General features: G+C 57.6%; 9 protein-coding genes across 9 annotated transcripts; 5 read left to right on the forward strand and 4 right to left on the reverse strand.

Moving 5' to 3' along the window:
• Positions 1–5: 5 nt before the first annotated feature.
• Positions 6–412, reverse strand: THITE_2054065 (uncharacterized protein; the record flags this gene model as incomplete). Its single annotated transcript, XM_003655431.1, has 2 exons — positions 6–269; positions 383–412. The coding sequence occupies 2 exons, from the start codon at positions 410–412 to the stop codon at positions 6–8; spliced, it is 294 nt and encodes a 97-aa protein (XP_003655479.1).
• Positions 413–715: 303 nt separating this feature from the next.
• THITE_121830 (glycosyltransferase family 22 protein) lies at positions 716–2,563 on the reverse strand (the record flags this gene model as incomplete). The annotated part of the gene is made up of 3 exons (XM_003655432.1): positions 716–1,630; positions 1,895–2,280; positions 2,455–2,563. The coding sequence occupies 3 exons, from the start codon at positions 2,561–2,563 to the stop codon at positions 716–718; spliced, it is 1,410 nt and encodes a 469-aa protein (XP_003655480.1).
• A 1,090-nt stretch (positions 2,564–3,653) lies between these two features.
• Positions 3,654–5,080, forward strand: THITE_2170929 (uncharacterized protein). The gene is made up of 4 exons (XM_003655433.1): positions 3,654–3,782; positions 3,928–4,072; positions 4,140–4,405; positions 4,466–5,080. Exons 2-4 carry the CDS (start codon positions 4,006–4,008, stop codon positions 4,640–4,642), a joined length of 510 nt encoding a protein of 169 aa, XP_003655481.1. The 5' UTR covers positions 3,654–3,782; positions 3,928–4,005; the 3' UTR covers positions 4,643–5,080.
• A 174-nt stretch (positions 5,081–5,254) lies between these two features.
• On the reverse strand, positions 5,255–6,489 carry THITE_2119222 (60S ribosomal protein L39). The gene is made up of 3 exons (XM_003655434.1): positions 6,278–6,489; positions 6,026–6,126; positions 5,255–5,886 (listed from the first exon to the last, which is right to left on the reverse strand). The coding sequence occupies exons 1-3, from the start codon at positions 6,281–6,283 to the stop codon at positions 5,838–5,840; spliced, it is 156 nt and encodes a 51-aa protein (XP_003655482.1). The 5' UTR covers positions 6,284–6,489; the 3' UTR covers positions 5,255–5,837.
• Positions 6,490–6,571: 82 nt separating this feature from the next.
• THITE_2119224 (uncharacterized protein) lies at positions 6,572–7,793 on the forward strand. Its single transcript, XM_003655435.1, has 4 exons — positions 6,572–7,019; positions 7,083–7,121; positions 7,178–7,585; positions 7,648–7,793. Exons 1-4 carry the CDS (start codon positions 6,936–6,938, stop codon positions 7,666–7,668), a joined length of 552 nt encoding a protein of 183 aa, XP_003655483.1. The 5' UTR covers positions 6,572–6,935; the 3' UTR covers positions 7,669–7,793.
• Positions 7,794–9,406: 1,613 nt separating this feature from the next.
• THITE_2068463 (uncharacterized protein) lies at positions 9,407–11,636 on the forward strand. The gene is made up of 9 exons (XM_003655436.1): positions 9,407–9,857; positions 9,919–10,232; positions 10,306–10,372; positions 10,431–10,457; positions 10,516–10,709; positions 10,762–10,881; positions 10,945–11,094; positions 11,150–11,258; positions 11,333–11,636. The coding sequence occupies exons 1-9, from the start codon at positions 9,465–9,467 to the stop codon at positions 11,495–11,497; spliced, it is 1,539 nt and encodes a 512-aa protein (XP_003655484.1). The 5' UTR covers positions 9,407–9,464; the 3' UTR covers positions 11,498–11,636.
• A 593-nt stretch (positions 11,637–12,229) lies between these two features.
• THITE_2119235 (uncharacterized protein) lies at positions 12,230–13,261 on the forward strand. The gene is made up of 2 exons (XM_003655437.1): positions 12,230–12,778; positions 12,854–13,261. Exons 1-2 carry the CDS (start codon positions 12,674–12,676, stop codon positions 13,139–13,141), a joined length of 393 nt encoding a protein of 130 aa, XP_003655485.1. The 5' UTR covers positions 12,230–12,673; the 3' UTR covers positions 13,142–13,261.
• A 590-nt stretch (positions 13,262–13,851) lies between these two features.
• Positions 13,852–14,512, forward strand: THITE_2023698 (uncharacterized protein; the record flags this gene model as incomplete). Its single annotated transcript, XM_003655438.1, has 2 exons — positions 13,852–14,060; positions 14,200–14,512. Coding segments are annotated over 2 exons (522 nt in total), but the record flags the coding sequence as incomplete, so codon positions are not given.
• A 33-nt stretch (positions 14,513–14,545) lies between these two features.
• THITE_2119237 (uncharacterized protein) lies at positions 14,546–16,451 on the reverse strand. Its single transcript, XM_003655439.1, has 4 exons — positions 16,198–16,451; positions 15,986–16,143; positions 15,030–15,907; positions 14,546–14,972 (listed from the first exon to the last, which is right to left on the reverse strand). Exons 1-4 carry the CDS (start codon positions 16,237–16,239, stop codon positions 14,848–14,850), a joined length of 1,203 nt encoding a protein of 400 aa, XP_003655487.1. The 5' UTR covers positions 16,240–16,451; the 3' UTR covers positions 14,546–14,847.
• Between the last annotated feature and the right edge of the window lie 418 nt (positions 16,452–16,869).

The raw sequence follows: 16,869 nt of genomic DNA on the forward strand, positions 1-16,869 counted from the left end.
CAAGGCTACTCGTCATGTTGCCCCTGCCCCTGCCCCTGGCTCCGGTTCAGCGCCGCGGCCTGCGCCTCCTCCGCCGCCAGCCTCTTCTCGCGCAGGTACAGGCGCCTGGCGCGCAACCTCTCGAGCTCGGCGTGGATCTCGTCGCGCTCGAGCGGGACCTTGTTGGCCTGCTCGGCCTTGGGCCAGAAGTTGGGCACCGAGAAGCGGTTGTCGAGGTTCGTGCCGAAGTAGTACATGATCCCGATCGGGAACATGACGTACAAGCCGAACTGCAGCAGCGCAGCGCAAGGGCAAAGCGGTCGAGGGTCAGCGGCGTGCCATTGAAAGCGGTGGAAGGAGCATGGCCTGGGCGAGAGGGGTGCTTGCAGAGACACACACACACCTTGAATACCTCGAGGTTGAGCCCGCCCATGATTGACCTCGTCCGTGGCACTGTGCAGCGGGGGTTGCGGGGGTAAAGTTCCAGTGAAGCTTGGAAGGACGCGGTTCGCAGGAAAACTGCAGTGGTCCGTGTCGTTCGACCCGCGAATTCGGGAAGTAGGTGGGGCGCGGCACTGTATTCCGGACCACACGCAGTACCGAACTCAACATCCCTGCCAGGCCAAGTTTGGGCCATCAGGGTGCCCAATACTGTGGTAGGTTGGCGGATTCATGTCCACTTGAGTTCTGAACCAGTCTCCGGATTACGCATGGAGCGTCCCATATTACCAAAATATTATCTACCCTTGCCTCCAGGACAGCTCTTTGTCACCCTCCAAATAGCAAGACCGCGCCTCCCAACGACTCTAGAAAGGGTATCCCACACGCCGTCCTCCGCAAAATCCAAATCATCGAGATTGAGGTGTTGTTGGTGCCGCCACACCTCGCGGAACCTCAGCCCGTCCAGCCCCTTGTTCGGCAGATAGGGGTCCAACCACGTGGCGGACAGTGGCGCCACCAGGTAGGTTCCGTTCTTCTCCTTCAGATACTCCATGCTGCGTCTGTCTGCGGGGGTGTCGCAGGTGGCGAGCTTGTCCAGCTCGGCGAGGAGCATCTCCCCCGGCATTCCCATGACGTCCTGCGTGCGCAGCACCTCGTTCTTCCCGTTCAGCAGCCATATTGGCGGCATGTACGTCTTCCACCAGATCGCGTGCGTCGCGTCCGGTTGCTTGCTCATGAAAACCTGGGCTGGGATAATCCCGCCTTGGTGGTAGACCCCCATCAACGTCCCCAAAATGACATTGAAGACGATCCAACTCACCGCCCAAGTGCGCGCCAGCTTCTCGCTTTTCGGCAAACGGACCGACGAGAGGATGAGCGGCACGGTCGGGAGCAGGAACCGGGCTTCCTGGTGCTGCGAGACGGAAAGCACCACGATGCCTGAGATCGCAGAGTAAAGCCGCAGCGTGCGCTTCGGGCGCATGAGGAGAAGCAGCGCACCGGGTCCAAGCAACAGCGGCAGGTTCACCAAGAGGTGTTGGTACCAAGGATGCAGGCCATGTTGCGCCAGGTTGCTAGGCGAAATATTATACGCGAGATTGTTGATTGGTGTGAGGACCGGGTTGCGGAGGAGATCAGACCAGGAGAGCGAGTGAGGAGTGTAGAAGGCTGTGTCGAGTATGATCGCGAGCGCAGTGGTGCAGAGACCGGCTGCCAGGATCGCGGCAAAGGAAAAGGGGCTGGGAGCGCAATTAGCACCGTAAACCTGGGAGAGGGAGACGAGGCTACCCTACTTCTTCCAGTAGTAAGGCAGCAGCCGGAGCCCCGGAATCAGCAGAAAGGCCGGGAATGTGATCCTGTTAAATACACCGAAAACGGCGACGATACCCAGGACAGTCGAAGCAAGAACTGAACCGCGCTGCTGCGCCGAGTCAGCAGCCACCCCAAGCATCCCTGTCCCAGACCATGCACATACCGGACTGGCGACGATGCGCTCGATGAGAACCAAGCTCCAAGCGACAACCAACGTCTCTATCGAATTCGAAAAAGTATGCGTCTGGTACGTCCAGGTGACGTATGAGGAAGCAACCAGAAGCCTGGCAAGCGGCCTATGTCGCTTCGACTGGATGAGTTCGTGAAGCGCCCAGTCCTCTAGCACGAAGCCGACGATGAACATGAGCACCCGCAGCGTCCAGAAGACGGCGATGGGGGGAATCTCGCCGTCGTTCCCATTTCCGATCCACAGCCAACGCAGCAGGAGCATCGGCAGCCCGTAGACCGGCCATAGCGGGAACACGCTTCGAATCGGGCTGTCGCTCGTGAACTCCCAAGTACGTCGGACGGGGTAGCTGAAGATCTCCCCTGTGTCGCAAGGAGAGTTAGAAAGGTGCGCTCAAGCCAAACGGTCGCGCGCTCTTAGGTCGATGAGACCCGTGTGCCGGCGGCTCGCATCCGAAGGGCGCCGCCAAGGCACCCGGCCTCGAGTAGAGCAAGCGCGCCGCTGCGCCCTCCTGAACAGACAAGTCCGTCACATACCGGCTATGACCTCCGGGCCCTGGAAGTTCTCGTCCGGGTGCAGGTAGCTCGGCGACAGCGCAAACCACAGCCGGACCAGAACCAAGAGGAGGTATGTTCTCCGCCACATCTTATCTTATCGAGTGGGCGCGCGTGAAGCAAGACACACCGCCACCGCAAATCCGAAGCATCCAATGGGGCCGCAGGGCAAGGGCGCAGGGCAGTTCATTCGCATGCCCGCCGGGGAGCATCACCAGGAACAGCAAGCCGGAAGAAGTGGTCAGGCCGTTGAGGAAGTCGTCGAAGGAATGTCATGATCAAGGAAAAGGGGTATATTTCTACTGAATAAGCAAGGAAAGCAACGTGATGGGGGAAAATTTTGGCCTGGCGCAAATCTCGGGAGAGCTGGGGAGTGCCTGCGATCGCGAACCAGACGACGTGTTTGTTCCATGGTTGCCTTCCCTGTCCGCGCGACAGGGGCTGCTGGAGCTGGACAGCCCTGACTGGCTGGGCCGGTTATTCGTGAAAATGAGGCGATCGCTCCGCTTATGTAAGGAGGTACTCCGTCGAGGTTGAAGCTGAATTGCGCCAAGCCCAGGGCAGGCGCGTTTCCGGATGCGTCGGTGAAGTTGCACGGAGTGTATTCCGCACCTTGCATTGTTCCGCACCTTGCATTGAATCAGGCGTCGTCCGGATGCAGTCACCGTACTGGGGTTTACCCACTGCGCAAGCAAGTCATCCGCAGAATGGATTGGTGTTCCATTAGCCAACTGCGAGCATCTCCATTGCTTCCAGTGTTGGCAAACAGAACCATCCACCATTCTTGTGTTGGCTCTTTCATATAAATGTTAGATGGAGACTTGTGGAGTACCTCCTGACCAGCCGTGTCCATATTGTGGTAGTTGGGCTTCACGTGCTTAGGACACAGAATTTAATAAGAACCTGAATATAAAGGATGGTCATCAAGATAATTGTTTACCTAGGATAATATGAGCTTGTAAACCCGCAGTTCTCATGATTCTATTGAGGATCAGATCAGATTTGGGCATTGTTCCTTCCTTGTGTCTTCCCCCATCAAGCGCAGGCACCCGCCAGGCGGCTATTGACCACCGCCAAACAATTGCAACCAAGCGCAGCACTGTTGGCCTGTGCACTCAATCTCCATGCTTACACAAAGGCTCCCCACGTTGAGGCAGCACTGCCGCCACCTTCCTCTTCACAAACATCAAAGCTGCGCTACACGAACAAACTCTAAAGAGTTCAGACTCAGCGGACTCCTACAAAGTTTGAATTCAACTTGAAAGCGCTCCAGGCTGTTAATCCTTGGCATTACGCAAACACCACGGAAGGTACATTTACTTTCCCCACTGGGCGCCGATTTAAACCCCAAGCAGGCCCCGCGTTTCTCGCATCGTTGCCTCAACCATCCTCCTCCACGGTCACGTATCCCCCGGATCACCGCAATCACCATACTAATCTGTCCACCCACGCTAGTGGTTTTCTGGCACAGTTAATATTCAAGACTCGCCTGACCGTCCATTTTCGCTCTTTGCGAGATCTCTCCCGGTCGAAATGGCGGCAGAGAAGAGCCTGCAGAGGGTCACGCTGACCAGCAACGATGGCACCCAAATCGAAGTTGGTACGTGGATCATGTCCCTGTCCGGCCCGCGCATCTCTTGCCGACTCCGCCTAACCCCGCTTCATAGATCGTGCGGTGGCCGAGCGGTCAATACTGATCAAGAACTTGATCGATGACTTGGGAGAGTCGGCCGTTGCTTCCGACGCGATTCCGATTCCCAACGTGAATGACGCCGTCCTGCGCAAGGTCCTCGAGTGGTGCGAGCACCACCGCAATGACCCGCCCCAGTCAGCCGACGATGAGAATGACAACCGCAAGAAGACTACCGACATCGACGAGTGGGATCAGAAGTTCATGCAAGTCGACCAGGAGATGCTCTTCGAGATCATTTTGGTCCGTGCAATCCCCCGGGTCAACTTCACCAGGACTGCAAGCGCTAACCAAGCCTCGCAGGCTGCCAACTACCTCGACATTAAGGCCCTCTTGGACGTTGGTTGTAAGACGGTTGCCAACATGATCAAGGGAAAGTCGCCTGAAGAGATCCGCAAGACCTTCAACATCACCAACGATTTTACGCCCGAGGAGGAAGAGCAGATCCGCCGGGAGAACGAGTGGGCTGAGGACCGTTGAAACTCCCTATCGCCTACGGGGACTTCCGGTCTCGAACACTTGCCCATCCTGGAACTGCATTGAGCGGGACCTTGCCTTTAGAGCCCGCCCTCAACGCCGGTCCCGTTCGGCTACTCTCCCCAATGCTATCCCGTACATGGCGTTACGGTATTGATCTGAGGGTTGTGCTCCGGTGCTTTTTTCGGTTTGCTTTTTCTTTAAGGGGGGAAGAGGGAGAGAAGGGTAATCGCCAGGTATGTCGCCAGGTATTTCTGCCAGGCGGCCCGGCTTTTTAGCTTTCTAGCATTAAGGGAAGACAATACGAGGGATTAACGCTGCATTGATCATTATGTGCAGCGCTGAGGACGTCGCTTGTTCCTCAGCTCTGATCGTCGTGCGGTAGCGCCGGGCATCTTGCCACATACGGTGAAGGTCCAAATCAGAGAACACATCGCCATTACCTCGGGACTTGACAGCTGCCAACTGTCCGACCCTCATAAGCCACGGTGTAGCAGAGCGGTGGATGTAGCGGTGTTTGATGATTAGGTATATGGTAGAACACCACCTCCGAAGAAGCGGAGATAACTGGCGCTCGAGAGTTTGGCAGACAGTGTTTTCCCGGACAGGTGTCCCAAGTTTGCCGCAACAGAATCAGGGACCTTGATGCGTCCGTTTGGCACCGGCGCATAAGTCCCCATTGTTGCAACCCCCAAGACACCGAGCGCTTACCGCTCTCGCAGAACACCCATAACACGATGTAGAAGGTGGCATGGACAGGAGTCGTCATTCGCAACGGCATCAAATGCCCGTCTCTCATTCCGTTTTGTTCCCCCTTGACCCTAAATGCCACGGCATTACTCCGTTAAAAGCGAAACGAGTCTGCCCCATGTACTTCCCAGCCAAGCATGCGAAAACAAAGAGACGCCGAACCCGCCCGAAAGTTAACCGATTGCAAAAGCCAACCTCGTCTGCTCCATCGTCTGCGCTCTCCTCCTCCTCCCGCCGTTCTCCCGATCCCCCCTGGTCGTGGAACTTGTCATGGCTTCGTTCGACTCCTCGTGGTCATAGTAAGTCTAGCAGAACGGGAACATCGTCGGTCGGGCTGTCTTGGAGGCTGGGTTACGCCGGGCCAGGTGAGAAGCAAGCAGCAGAAGCCGCGGGAGAGATCGGGGTGTCGTTCGTTGGGGTCGAAGGAGGGAAGGGAGAGCGAGGGCATTTAGAGGCCGAGGCGGGTCTTGCGCCAGTGTCTCCGCTTGGCATTGTATCTGTGGCAAAGCATATTGTCAACGTCCCATGCTTTTCATCGTCCATGTCATTCGTGTCATGTCTCGGCGGGGTGTCAAGGGCAGTTGCGGCGTATCGAGGCGGCACAGATGAAGCTCGGGGTCGCCGGGAGGTTCGTACCTGATGGTGTTGCCGGTGCGGAGCCGGATCCATTGGGGAATGGGCCGGTTCTGCTTCTTGGCCTTGGCCAGCTTCTGCTTGGTACGGAAGGTCTTGTGGCTCTGTTGAGGGCATCGCAAAGTCGTTAGCTTCAGGTTACCCGGAACGCTCGACCTGAGAAGACCATCCCAGGGGTTTGGCACATGTTTGCTGAAATCGCAACCGCGAGCTGAAATCGGGCAAAAATTGGGCGTAGGGAGGGTTGCTACGTACCGGCATTTTGACGGTGTTGTCGAGGTTACCGAGTCGGTTGTCGATGTCGTGATGTTCGTCCAAGTGGGCTGGATTCGAATATTTGGTGTGGGCAGAAAATGCGAGCTAGGGCCCGGAATTAGGATGTGGCTGAGTCACGTGGAACATTTAGTTGGCGTGCGGCTGACAACGAACGATAACTGGTTTAAGTCGTGGCTGGTAAGCAATCTTTTGTGGAGCTTCTGAGCGGCCGGCTGCCACCTGCCAATCCCGTGTCGATCCAGCGCGACCGTGGGCACCCCTGACTCCAAGAACCAGGCCTCCAAAGCCTGGACCAAGCGATGGCCTCTTTGATCAAGGACGGATACTCGGCAATCAAAGCTGCATGAACGCGGGACGCGGAAATTTTCTATGTAATAACTAAGCAATACATAATCTCGTCGGATATTCGATGAGCGAGGATTAGGTTGCCTGCCTTAAACATCGCCTGCAAGCAAGACTTGCGCTCTCCGCGAAAGCAGCTTTTGCTGCCCGATTTCCTGTCCTCGTCTCTGTTGCGTCCAGTTGCGTATCTCGGATTATCCACTTCGCGACAACCCCGTCACCCCCACGAGAGTCCCTGCCCAAACCTCCTTTTTTGGGACGACACGCCGAGTCTTCGGTGCACCACGACGACAAGATGGGCCAAAGCGTGTCATGGTTGTCCAGCTTGTCCAGCTTGTTCTTCTCCAAGAAAGAGATCAGAATCCTAATCCTGGGACTGGTTCGCGCTCCGCGGTAGCCCCTTATTCACCTCCCCAGTTGCTGACCAAGCTGCGCGCTGCAGGACAATGCCGGCAAGACTACACTTCTCTACAGGCTTAAGGTGCGCCTTCACTTGTCTCCGCGAAGCCGCGCCATGGTGTCTGACCTGCAGCGCAGATCGGCGAAGTAGTAACAACGATACCGACGATCGGGTTCAACGTCGAGTCGGTGACATACGGGAAGCTCAACTTCAACGTTTGGGACCTGGGCGGGCAGACGAGCATCAGGCCGTACTGGAGGTGCTACTATGCCAACACCGCGGCGGTCATCTTCGTCGTCGACTCCACCGATATTGAGCGTCTACAGACGGCCGCCGATGAGCTCGCGGCGATGCTGAACGAGGAGGAACTGAAGGATGCCGCGCTCCTGGTGTTTGCAAACAAGCAGGACCAGCCAGGGGCAAAGGGGGCGGCCGACATCTCGCAAGCTCTTCGGCTCGGGGAACTGAGGGACAGGAACTGGAGCATCGTGGCGTGCAGTGCAGTGGAGGGCTCAGGCATTAGCGAGGGAATGGACTGGCTTTCGGTGAGTTTGACCGAACAAACTGTCCAAAACACAGGCTGCGACACGCTTCTAACCAGCCACAGCAAACGGTGTCACAGGATTAGAAGGACGTGGTTGTTTGGTGAGGCGGGACATGGCGCTTCTGTACATGACAACGATACCTCTTATATACTCCGGCCGCTCTTGGGATATGGGCAAGGTGACTGGCCTTGCGGCGTTTTGGGGTGGAATCCGCCTCGGCTCATGGACAACACACATTATGCGAAGGCGCAGGCTGCATTGGAAGGGGCGGGACTGTGTTTTGATAAATGGATACATGACATACAACTTGTAATTCAACGAGCCGCGGCCCCATGGGGTTGGGGTTTTTATCTTCACCATTTCTGGCAGTCTCATCGGACGTTCCCAATCTGTGTAGCCCCTTTTCGCCTTTATCGGTTGGTTGCCAGCGATTTGAACGCAGCGCCGGAACAACGACCGACCCCGTTGGAATAAAACAATCCTCCCGTCGAAACAATAGTTTCGAGTCTGGGATGTAAGGGTGGTAGGGTACAGCAAGCCCAAGGATCTTCACCTGGTATGCAGGTAACCCGGAAGTATGCCAGACGTTCATGAAACCAAACCCTGTTCAACGAACTGGCCGAAAGCCTTTCATAACTTAGCATCGCGAGAAGCACGATGAAGCTCCATTTCTATATCAAGCCGCGGGAAGGAAGTGTCAAGCGAGGAAGGGGTGAAGAACAAGCTGAAGAAGCGCCGGACATGTAGTGTCAGACTTCGCCGCCACAATCAGCAACGAGACATTGTTAACTGGATTCGGGGCATTTATGGCAACACAACGCAGCTAAGATACTGCCCAGTACAGCTATCTCAGGAGAGAAAACCCCTCACGAGCTTCACTCGCGCCAAGACACCCGCATATCAAGCCGCAGAGAAGACTTCCTTGGACACTCGTCTCATTCCTTTCCTATAAAAATGGTAGGCGCCTTAATTTCACGCCAGTTGCCTAGCCGGTTGCTCGAGCAAGGAGACTCATTACTCGCGTAGTGCTGGGGTTCGGTCAACTTACGTGGGCCCAACGACGAGACTGGCAGAACTGGGCGTTCATCTCTGCCGTCTCGCCCGAGGTATAACTCAATGTGTGTAGAGTCCCCAAGTGGAGGGGCGAAGCAGAGGGATACCTGCTCCATCGTTCGTTTCCCCTATATCTGAGATCGAGCCACGGCGCCGCAGTGGCAAAGCTGGGCTGGTGAAGTATCCGAACTCCAGGCCCGCGAAACGCATGAAAGTGAGGCGAGGTCGAAGCCTGCGGGTGCTTTGGCTCCCGCAAACCGAGCTCCAGCACGACCCCTATCTGCTCGTTTCCATGCACTACCTGAATGTTTTCCTGCTTGTTAGCCCGCTTGCAGCTCAGCGTGTGTCTATCCAAGTCTACCCAATTCCCATGGGATGAGCGTAAGCCGCTCGGTTTGCTCGACTTGTGGGCAAGCGCTGCGTTGCTCCTGACAAACTGAAGGGCGGCTGATTGCGTGAGTAAACAACAGGGGCAGGCAGAGTGGCTGCAGTATGGTACCTCCGCAACCTCGAGCGCATTCCAACTTGGGCGCTTTAGTCTCCAAATAGCAACCTTGAGAATTGTGTCGCTGTCATCCCGATTTCCTGTGCGGGAAGGATCGGATGAAGACAAGATGGTTCCTCGACAATGCGATGCTGTTTCAGTAATAGGGAGGTTATGCACCTAACGAGCCTCAGCCCCGCCTAAAATCGCTGTGAGCAGCAGAGTGGGTCTTGGGTTTGAGTATCGGTGCCCCGCGATTCTCCTGTCTGAGTCAACATTTCTTGGAGGCAGCGAGTCACCGGCCGAACCCAAGCAACACCACCAGTACGGCCAACGAACAACATGGCTCCGTCGAGCAGCAACCCGGCGGGGGATCTCACCTCGGAGATCTTACTGGCTCTGTCGAAGGAGGACCCAATTTCGTCGACCGAGGCCTTCCCAGACGTGCCGTTCGAGTCGCTCAAGGCTGCTCTCGACCGACTCGCTTCCCGGTCTATGGTCGCCTACGAACAGGCTGAGCGCGAGGAGGCTTTTCTGGAACCAGAGGCGGAGGTCATTGTCAGTCATGGCAGCCACGAAGCCCGCGTCTTTGAGGCCGTGCGCCAAGCCCTAGACGGCCTCTCGATCCAGGACCTCGAGAGTCAGATCGGCGACAAGATGGTGGCGAAGCTCGGCCAGGGCAAGGCTTTCAAGGAGAAGTGGATTAAGAAGGACGGCGCGAAGCTCGTTGCATTGGTGCGTGCGCTCTTACTTTTCCACCTTTGGTGCAGACCCCGAAGACTGACCGTCCTGGCAGGTCGACTCGATCAACGATGTCACCCGAGACCAGCTCAAGGTGATCCAGGAGAAGCGGACGCATGACCCCAAAATCATCGCCGACTTGAAAAAGCGCAAGTTGTTGAAGATGCAGAAGGTCATCTCCTTCAGGATAAGCAAGGGGCCCAAGTTTGCGCTCGAGATGGTCAGGGAAGAGACGGACCTGACGGCCGAGATGCTGGCATCTGGCTCTTGGAAGACGGCAACCTTCAAACCGTACAACTTCAAGGCGTTGGGAGCGGACCAGCACGCTGGCGCTCTCCATCCCTTGAACAAGGTGCGGCAGGAGATCAGGTGCGTTTCTCACCCTCCTGTGTTGATCGCTTTGGGGTGTAACTTGGTTGACCCCTGAATCTTGGTGCGGCAGGCAAATCTTCTTCGAGATGGGCTTCACGGAAATGCCCACAAATCAGTTCGTCGAGTCGGGATTCTGGGTATGCGGTCAGAGTGCTTCCGCTCTACGTACTCTTGCTGACGCTGAGGGGCAAACAGAACTTCGATACTCTTTACGTTCCTCAGGTATGCTGCCTCCGCTGCTATCCTATCTCTTCGCTGACTGGTTTTAATTCTGTTCCAGCAACATCCTGCACGCGACCTGCAAGACACCTTCTATGTCTCAGACCCACCGACCGCCGGCAGACCTGGGCCTGTATCTGCAGAGGATAAGCTGGACTACGATGCATACTTCACGAACGTGCGCCAGGCCCACGAAGGTGGAAAGTACGGGTCGATCGGATACCGATACCGCTGGTCCGAAGACGAATCGCTGAGGTGTGTAAGCATGGCCGTGCTCTCGACGATCTCCGAACTGACTTCAGACGAGGCTCGTCCTGCGGACACACACGACGGCGATCTCAGCGGCCATGCTGCATAAACTGGCAGGACAACGAGTGGACGGGCGCGTTCCGCCAGCTCGGTACTTCTCCATCGACCGTGTCTTCAGGTAACGCCACATCCGTATCACCCATTCCGTGGGCGCGGGAATTGTGCGCTCACACGCGGCCAGAAATGAGACGGTGGATGCGACCCATCTCTGCGAGTTCCACCAGGTGGAAGGCGTCATTGCCGACTACGGACTGACCTTGGGCGGTCTGATGGAATTCATGAGTATATTCTTCGGGAGGATGGGTGTTACAGACCTGCGCTTCAAGCCGGCGTGAGTCATTCCAGCTCGACATCCGACAAGACGAGAAACTGACTGCGTATCGCAGATACAACCCCTACACCGAGCCGAGCATGGAGATCTTCTCGTACCACAAGGGGCTCAACAAAGTCATCGAAATTGGCAACTCGGGCATCTTCAGGCCTGAGATGTTGGAGGTATGCGCTCGGTCCCTAGAAGCCGTCCATGATATCCCAACTTAAGATACCTCAACTGCTGACGTGTACTTCAGGCGATGGGCCTGCCCAAGGATATGGTTGTGTTCGGTTTCGGCTTGGGCTTGGAAAGGCCGACCATGATCAAGTACGGTATTACGAACATCCGCGAGTTACTTGGCCACCAGGTCGACCTCGGCTTCATCCAGAAGAACCCAGCTGTGCGGCTAGACAAGAACTAGAGGGATAGAGGAGACGGGAAAGAGGAGCGTTCAAGGACATGTGTCGCTGTTCACCGAGTGCGCGATATCATCGCGGTGATCGCGAATGTTTGGCCACATGTTCAGCCACAGGGAAGTTAAAAGAGATGTCTGGCGTCCGACTGCCGGCCGACTGCCGCGGACCAACTTTGCGAACTTCCTCGGTGATGAGTCATCCAGGCAGTCGCGAGGATGCAAGTTTGCCTCATTGCGAACCACATTCCCCGCATTCGTAGGCCGCATGATGGGTGTAAGACCGGACTCTGCCGAATCCCAATCAATCAACGGCCCCCCGCTGCGAATCCCTGCAGCCCTATCGAGTTCTGGAAACGTGTCTCCGCTTTCCAGTGACTGAGGTGCTACCGTACCGAAGCACCTCCAAGGTGTCCCAGACGATTGGGCATGTTGCGGAAGATCAGCCTCAAGTACGGATAATCCTGTACACGTGGGCAAACAGAGGTGGACCGTCGCAGCGCCCTTGGCGGTCGAAGCCGGGTCGTGAAACGCCGGTGAGTGGATGCGTCGACCGGACTGAGGCTCCAAGCAACGACGCCTCGTGAACAAGGGGACCTGCAAGTGAGGGAATTGCGGTCTCTGGGCGGACAAGGCAGCCAACTTCCGGGGCGTGCATGACACCCCTGCTCTCTTCTGGGGCTCTCGTCTCTGTCCGGTTTTGTCAGGAGGACCTATGTCGGTAGGTCCCTACTCGGTAGGTCCATTGGGAAAGGGAGGACTTCCCTGGTTGTTGGGCTTCATTGTGCTTCCTTCCTCAGCCTGCTGCCTGTTGGTTCTTATTCTCCGTCTTGCGGCCTTCTTCGTCCCTCCATCTCGCCCTCCAGTGCTTTTTACTTCCCCTCTTTTCTACCACCCTCCTTCTCTTACCTTGCTACTCTCACCCGGTCATCTCTTGACACACCTGCACTTCTCGGAAGCCGCGGTCGCACGTTGGTGGTGGCAGTGCAAACCATCTCGTCCAACCACCGGCTCGCATTCCTCCTTTGCATCTCCCTAGATCCTGCCGAACACTTCGATAGTGCTTCGATCGAGCGGGATCAGTGCTACGGTACCCGGATCGGATCGTGCAGCGCCATCGCACCTCTTGGCCTTACCTAAGCACCTAGCCCGTTGCCTCTCCTCGACCCCACCACCTTGACCTCGATGGACGCTTCTTCCCGCGCGCCTGCTCCGCCTCCGCTCAACATTAGGCCCGTCAGGGCCGTTTCCAGTCCCGTCTCGGGAACGCCCAGGTCATCCAGCAGTGCTGTATGCCCTCCGCCCCCACCCCTCTTAAACCCCCTCAAGAAGGGCGGCGTCGAAGTTGACACTCCCTGCCCCCAGACATCCAGCACTTTCTCAGCAGGCGACTACTATGCTGCGCCGCCCACCACTTCCGCTCCCACTTCCGCCTCCACCGGGTCCTCGCTGCTCTGCTGGGGCAGCAGCCGGAAGGAAAGCGGCAGCAGCAGCAGCAAAATCAGCGGCAGCTCGGCGGTGGGCAGATCCCCGCCGCCGCCGGTTGCGTCCAGGAAGGTCAACGCCCACAGCTACTGCGGCAGGCACTCGGATGAGTTCCTCTTCGGCGGCAGGGGGCTAAGCGATCTCTGGCACGCTGTCACCAAGAAGTGACCGGCCGGCGGGCTTTAACTGGATAATAATGAGGCTGGATGGGCCATGACCACCGGATAGGGTTTGGTTCTCTTTCTCAGAATGACCTCGGCAAGACGGTGTCACTGCAGGGCAGTGGTTGATAACCCTTGGTGATGGCTCCCATTGGAAAGGTGGCATAGCACGCCGACCTAACAACGACGGAATAACGGTATTCGAGATACTGGGGGGAAGCGCCCACAGGGTGGGAATGGACAGGATTACGCATAATGACTTGGCGTTATGGCACAGAGAATGATATCCCAGAATAAGATGATAATAATTGAGGTTTGAATGGTTGTTGAAACGGAGTAAACTGAACGTGATCGTTTACTTGAGAGCCTCAGGTTGGTTGTTCGGATGAAGCTGGTGTCGCTGGTTGCAGGGCACGCCCAGCGGAGCCAGCTGGCCGTCAGGCCCCCACAGCCCCTGTAAGTGGAGCCTTTCAGGGACGCTCGCCAGATGCCGCAGCTGGCCCTGGGGCTGCCGTGGGGACTGACGGGAGCCGACAGGGTTGGTTGACCCGGCGAGGTTCCGTCCGAAAGTCAACAACAATTTTCTGGACATCCGCAGTGTCAAATCCTCAGACCTGACTTCCAGGCTCGCAATTGATTACTACCCCGGACCGCCTCCTCCAAAAATAACAAGCCAGCCGGTCCAGTGGCAGGTAAGACAGGCCGACCGACGAAGAAATGGCCCGATCAACCGGCTTCGGGCCCAAAAAGGCCTACCTCATCCTCTACAACGCGGCCTCCGCCATCGCCTGGACAACCGTCCTCGGCCGGGTGGCCCTGGTGATATGGTGGAGGGGCACGCCGTTCGTGCCGCTGGTCGTCGACAACTTTGCGCGCGTCACGCAGACGTTCGCCGTCATGGAGATTCTGCATGCCCTTACGGGTGCGTTCCTTCCCCCTTGCAGCTGGGTGAACCCCGCGCCGTCCCCCTTATTTTCCTTGACGCGAAGGGCTAATGGTTTGCTCGTGTGTGTTTCCAGGCGTCGTCCCCGCCCCCGTGTTCACGACCGGCATGCAGGTCGCCAGCCGGCTGTTCCTGATGTGGGCCGTCTGCTGGCCGTTCCCGCAGCTCAACAGCAGCGTGTTCTACTCGTCGATGCTGTGCGCCTGGAGCCTGACCGAGGTGATGCGGTACTCGTACTTCGCGCTGAAGCAGGTCGAGGCCGTGCCCGGCTGGCTGCACTGGCTGCGCTACAGCGCCTTCCTGGTGCTGTACCCCGTCGGCATCGGCAGCGAGGTGGCCATGACGCTGCAGGCGCTGGTCGGGCCGGCGTCCGGCCTCGCGCCGTGGTACCCCTATGCGCTGCTGGCGGTGCTGTTGTCGTACATTCCCGGTGAGTGGGCCCTTGTCCCCCTGAAGGTAGTGTCGACTCGAAAGGAGACCTCGACTGACGTCGTTGGGATAGGCTCGTTTATTCTCTACACGCACATGCTGAAGCAGCGGAAGAAGTACCTCGGGGCCGGCAAGTCGGAGCAGAAGAAGTCACAATAACAGGGTTACATGCCGAGTGAAGATGATGCGTTTCTCTTCGACAGGACATGGCGTGCTCAGCTGTCCAGATCTTCGCATAAAGCTTGCTAAGTGGGGTATACGAAACAGGTAGAAGACGCCTCGATGGCAGATCATCAACAAGTAATGTCTTATGGCATGAACAACACCGTTGCTCCTCGTTATCATGGCCGGATTTCGTCAGCCGAGCTGCTCTCGTACCAGTCGTTGCGCAACCAGCCCGAAATCATATCCCTCGCATCTTTTGCCAGCTTCTGGTAGCCCGGGTTTTCGTTCGGCTCGAACATGGCTGTGACCTGTCAGCACGCGATGCCCTTCACGCGCCCATTTCCGTAGGAACACTTACAGACATGGGCCCCGACCTCGTCCTTGGCCTTGTCATTCACGGCTTGCCGCCAATCTCCCGCCGGATCCCGCTGCGGCACCACACAAAATGTCCGTTCGCTCCCCAGCACCGTCCCAACCTTGCCAACCTGCTTCGCGCCCGCCGCCTGGCCTAGGCGAGTGTACAGGTTCCCGAACCCCACGTTCAGTTCCTTATTCAGCCTCACCATGTAGGCAACCCGCCGCCGCAGCTCCTCCTTGCGCGCCAGACACCCCACAAATTCCAGATGCGACGTCACCCAGCCCAGGCTCTCGCTGATCTGCTGCCTGTTCAAATACGCGGCCGCGCCGCCTGCGGCAACCGCGCCCACAACCCCGGCAGCCATGGCTATGGTGCCCCAGCGGCCCCACCCGCCCTTGTTCGCCGCGGCGTTCTCCTTCTCCGTATCCTTCTCGGGACTCCCCGCGGCAGGAGGCAGTGCCCCAGCAACCTGGGCGTTCGAGCTGCCCGCCGCCTGCCTAGCCTTGGCGCCGCCCCAGAGGCCCGCCAGCCCGCTCAACTGCGAAATCGCCGTCGAGGCGGCGGCGTAATGGCTCTCAGCGCCGTGGGCGACCACGCCCGGGGAGATGCCGAGGAAGGGGGTGTCAAAGGCCAGCACGCCCTGGATGTACGGGAACATGAGCGCGTTCGGGGGCGGCGGCATGGCGGTGGCCGACTTGGTGGGGCTGTCCTCGTCGACCGTGTTGTGGATCGGCTGCTCCGATGAGATCCGGATGGCGGTCTCGGCCGCGACGATGCCGCCCATCGAGTGGCCCACGAGGACTACGCGCACGGAGGGGTCGATGGTGGGCGAGGGCGTGCCGGCAGCTACTTCGAGGTCGATTACTTTGTTGAGAAGCCTGGGGTTGGTTGGGTTAGCGGTGTGGAGAAAAAGGGAGGGGAGAGGGAAGGGCTGGGTGGTGCAGGAGCCGCCCTACCAGTCGCTGAACTTCGTGACGCATTCGCCGAGGTCACCACGGGTCTCGTACTTGGGATAGACCACGGCTTGTACATCTACCTTGGGCAAGGCGCCGGCCACGAGCTTGCGCAGGTGCTCGACGAAGGCATAGTCCCTGCCGAAGGTGGACTCACCCCCCTGGGTTCTTGTTAGTTGCCAAATGCGAATGGCCCGACCTGAATGATGACGAACCTTGAAGCCGTGTATGAAGCACAAAAGCAATGTCTTTCTCATTGTTCGTCCCCATTGAGGCTCGACGAGGGAGACCGGAGTGCGAAGCTTGAACAACTGACCTTGCCGGCCGCGTTGTTGGTCACTGCAAAGCGTTGCCCAGGCGGTGCAGTCACAGGGCTGAAGCCGCGGGGTTGCCTGGGGGGCCGCAGGCTGTGACGCGTTCCAGCGCTGGTTTCCAGGCCTACACTAAGCTAGTGTAATGTACACAGCTGTATCTGTAATACGCTAGGAAATATTCGAGAGGTATGAGCGTAATTTACATCCTTGTGTATGAGTAAATCGGGTTTCCAAAAATACATAGCCAGCCCCACCTGCTTGCACCAATAACGACCCCACCTTTGACGCCCAGGCCCGTGCGCCGCCCCCTGGTCCGTGCCAATCGACTGTCTTGGCGCTGGCGATCTCGGTTTGCAGACCACGGAATCCCAAACGTGAACTGTCAACCGCGCTTGTCGTGGCAGCCCTTGAGCCCTTCTGCCGCGCCCGTTTGTTCTTCTCGCAACAACCCCCATTTCCATCGTCGCCGTTCTCATATCATGCCGTGAGCTTTTCGACGGCGTCGCGTTTTCTATTCCCACCCTTCATCTATCATATTCCTTTCTTTTCCTCATTCCGGTCCCTCCATCCGTG

This window comes from Thermothielavioides terrestris, chromosome 4, assembly GCF_000226115.1.
Source record: "Thermothielavioides terrestris NRRL 8126 chromosome 4, complete sequence".
NCBI lineage: Eukaryota > Fungi > Ascomycota > Sordariomycetes > Sordariales > Chaetomiaceae > Thermothielavioides > Thermothielavioides terrestris.